The sequence below is a fragment of the Salmo trutta genome, chromosome 22, assembly GCF_901001165.1.
Source record: "Salmo trutta chromosome 22, fSalTru1.1, whole genome shotgun sequence".
Classification (NCBI taxonomy): domain Eukaryota; kingdom Metazoa; phylum Chordata; class Actinopteri; order Salmoniformes; family Salmonidae; genus Salmo; species Salmo trutta.
In genome coordinates, this window is record NC_042978.1 from 44,146,025 (window position 1) to 44,149,132 (window position 3,108).

The window sequence follows — 3,108 nt, forward strand, 5'->3', positions numbered from 1 at the left end:
GTACTTTAGCACCTATGTATTGATGTTCATGTGTTGCCTGCTTCCCAGTTTGTAGTGTACTTGTACTAACCCCCGTCTCCCCTCCTCTTCCTCCCACCTCTACCCCTGTCCTCCTCCTCCTCCTCTTCCTCCCACCTCTACCCCTGTCCTCCTCTTCCTCCCACCTCTACCCCTGTCCTCCTCCTCCTCTTCCTCCCACCTCTACCCCTGTCCTCCCCCTTTCTCCTCTTCCTCCCACCAACACTGTCCTCCTCCTCTTCCTCCCACCTCTACCCCTGTCCTCCCCCTTTCTCCTCTTCCTCCCACCAACACTGTCCTCCCCCTTTCTCCTCTTCCTCCCACCTCCACCGCTGTCCTCCCCCTCCTCCTCTTCCTCCCACCTCCACCCCTGTCCTCCCCCTTCCTCCTCTTCCTCCCACCTCCACCCCTGTCCTCCCCCTCCTCCTCTTCCCCTTCCTCCACCCCTGTCCTCCCCCATTCTCCCCTTCTGTCCTCCTCCTCTTCCTCACCCCTGTCCTCCCCCTCCAGTTGACCTCTGAAGGGCTGACCGCTGACCTGTTGCTGTCGGTCAGTCTGGTGTCAGTGGTGCTGCTACTGGCCCTGGTCAGTACCTCTGTGGGCCTGGTGGTGGCTCTGAATCGTAGGGCCACCCACGGTAACTACAGCCCCAGCCGACAGGAGAAGGAGGGATCCCGCGTAGAGATGTGGAACATAGCCCAGCCGCCGCCCGTGGAGAGACTCATATAAAACATGGCCCAGTTCCAAACCCACCACTCAGCACTCACCACTGTCCCAACACTGTTCCATGGAGACATACTGAGACACACTATACTGGCCTGGGCCCAGTTCCAAACCCACCACTCACCACTGTCCCAACACTGTTCCATGGAGACATACTGAGACACACTATACTGGCCTGGGCCCAGTTCCAAACCCACCACTCACCCAACACTGTTCCATGGAGAGATATTGAGGCACACTATACTGGCCTGGGCCCAGTTCCAAACCCACCACTCACCACTGTCCCAACACTGTTCCATGGAGACATACTGAGACACACTATACTGGCCTGGGCCCAGTTCCAAACCCACCACTCACCACTGTCCCAACACTGTTCCATGGAGACATACTGAGACACACTATACTGGCCTGGGCCCAGTTCCAAACCCACCACTCACCCAACACTGTTCCATGGAGAGATATTGAGGCACACTATACTGGCCTGGGCCCAGTTCCAAACCCACCACTCACCACTGTCCCAACACTGTTCCATGGAGACATACTGAGACACACTATACTGGCCTGGGCCCAGTTCCAAACCCACCACTCACCACTGTCCCAACACTGTTCCATGGAGACATACTGAGACACACTATACTGGCCTGGGCCCAGTTCCAAACCCTCCACTCACCCAACACTGTTCCATGGAGAGATATTGAGGCACACTATACTGGCCTGGGCCCAGTTCCAAACCCACCACTCACCACTGACCCAACACTGTTCCATGGAGAGATATTGAGGCACACTATACTGGCCTGGGCCCAGTTCTAAAACCACCACGCAGCACTCACCACTGTCCCAACACAGGCTGAATCTCAAACCGAACACTTGGCCCTTGATCCCTTTATCGAGTGATCCAGCCACACTGACTGTCCTGGGCCCAGTTCCAAACCAACTACTCAACACGATGGAGAGACTCCAAGAGGAGACTTTATCCCAATATCATCGCTGGGGTAATATAATACTATATGCCATTTAGCAGCGACTTTTATCCACGTTTTACGTATGTGTGGTCCCAGGAACCGAACCCACTATCCTGGTGTTGCAAGCACCATGCTCTACCAACTGAGATACAGAGGTCCTTCCTGACCTGATCTTAAAGCCTGGTCTCATAGACTAGATGTAACATAGTAAAGGTAAATCCAGAATTCTCAAATGAGTATGATGTGTTACGTTTTGTATGGTTACATAAGACATAAGGCAAAAACGAAAGTACGGTGGTTGGTCTGGGTGGATGTATAACGCCAATGTCTAGCAAAGCCAAATGTTGTGTGTTTGAATCATGACGGGCAGATTTAGAATTTTAGCCACTACTTACTACTTTTTAGCTACTTTGCAACTGCTTAGCATGTTAGCTAACCCTTCCCCTAACCCATTAACCTAACTCCTAACCTTAACCCCTATCCCGTAGCCTAACTAACCTCGCTAATGTTAGCATTAGCCACTTAGCTAACGCTAGCCACAACTAATTGGAATTCGTAACACATCATGCGTTCTCAAAATCGTAACATATTGTACGATGATGGACATCCATAAATCAATACATACCATACGAAACGTAACATAATCGTACTAATTGGAGAATTTGGGATTTACATTTACTATGTTACGTTTATCCCTGAGTCCAGGTTGGATCTTATCGAGGAACTCTCCACTTGGGATTTCTACTGAACTGCTTGCAACCCGTAATTTTGCTTCAGCCGCAAATACAAATAATGCACCTTTCATTTAGTCATCAAAAAACTTGAATGTTGTAGTGAAATGGGAGGTCCAAAGGACCACTCTGCACTAGATGAGGATATGAATAGATGGACAAAGAAGGCTTCCAGTCTTGCCACTAGATATAGAAGTATTCTGCTTTTCTTAAACATATAACAACACAGTGGTCTGAAAAGAGCCCAATTGTCATACTTGAGTAAAAGTAAAAGTAGCTTAATAGAAAATGACTCAAGTGAAAGTCACCCAGTAAAATACTACTTGAGTAAAAGTCTAAAAGTTTTATGTTTAAATATACTTAAGTATCAAAAGTAAATGTAATTGCTAAAATATACTTAAGTATTAAAGTAAAAGTATAAATCATTTCAAATTCCTTATTGTAATCAAACCAGATGGCACCATTCTTGTTTTTTAAATGTATGGATAGGCAGGGGCACACTCCAACACAGACATCATTTACAAAGGACGCATGTGTGTTTAGTGAGTCCACCAGATCAGAGGCAGTAGGGATGACCAGGGATGTTCTCTGTTTAGTGAGTCCACCAGATCAGAGGCAGTAGGGATGACCAGGGATGTTCTCTGTTTAGTGAGTCCTCCAGATCAGAGGCAGTA

At 48.6% G+C, this 3,108-nt stretch overlaps 1 protein-coding gene across 1 annotated transcript in view; it reads left to right on the plus strand.

The window, feature by feature from the left end:
* Positions 1 to 2,718, plus strand: part of crb1 (crumbs cell polarity complex component 1) — a 57,872-nt gene extending 55,154 nt beyond the window's left edge. The window contains exon 13 of the mRNA XM_029708086.1: positions 529 to 2,718. Coding sequence (XP_029563946.1) covers positions 529 to 747 — 219 coding nt within the window. The 3' untranslated portion in view covers positions 748 to 2,718. The remainder of the gene's footprint in view (positions 1 to 528) is intronic.
* Positions 2,719 to 3,108: the final 390 nt, after the last annotated feature.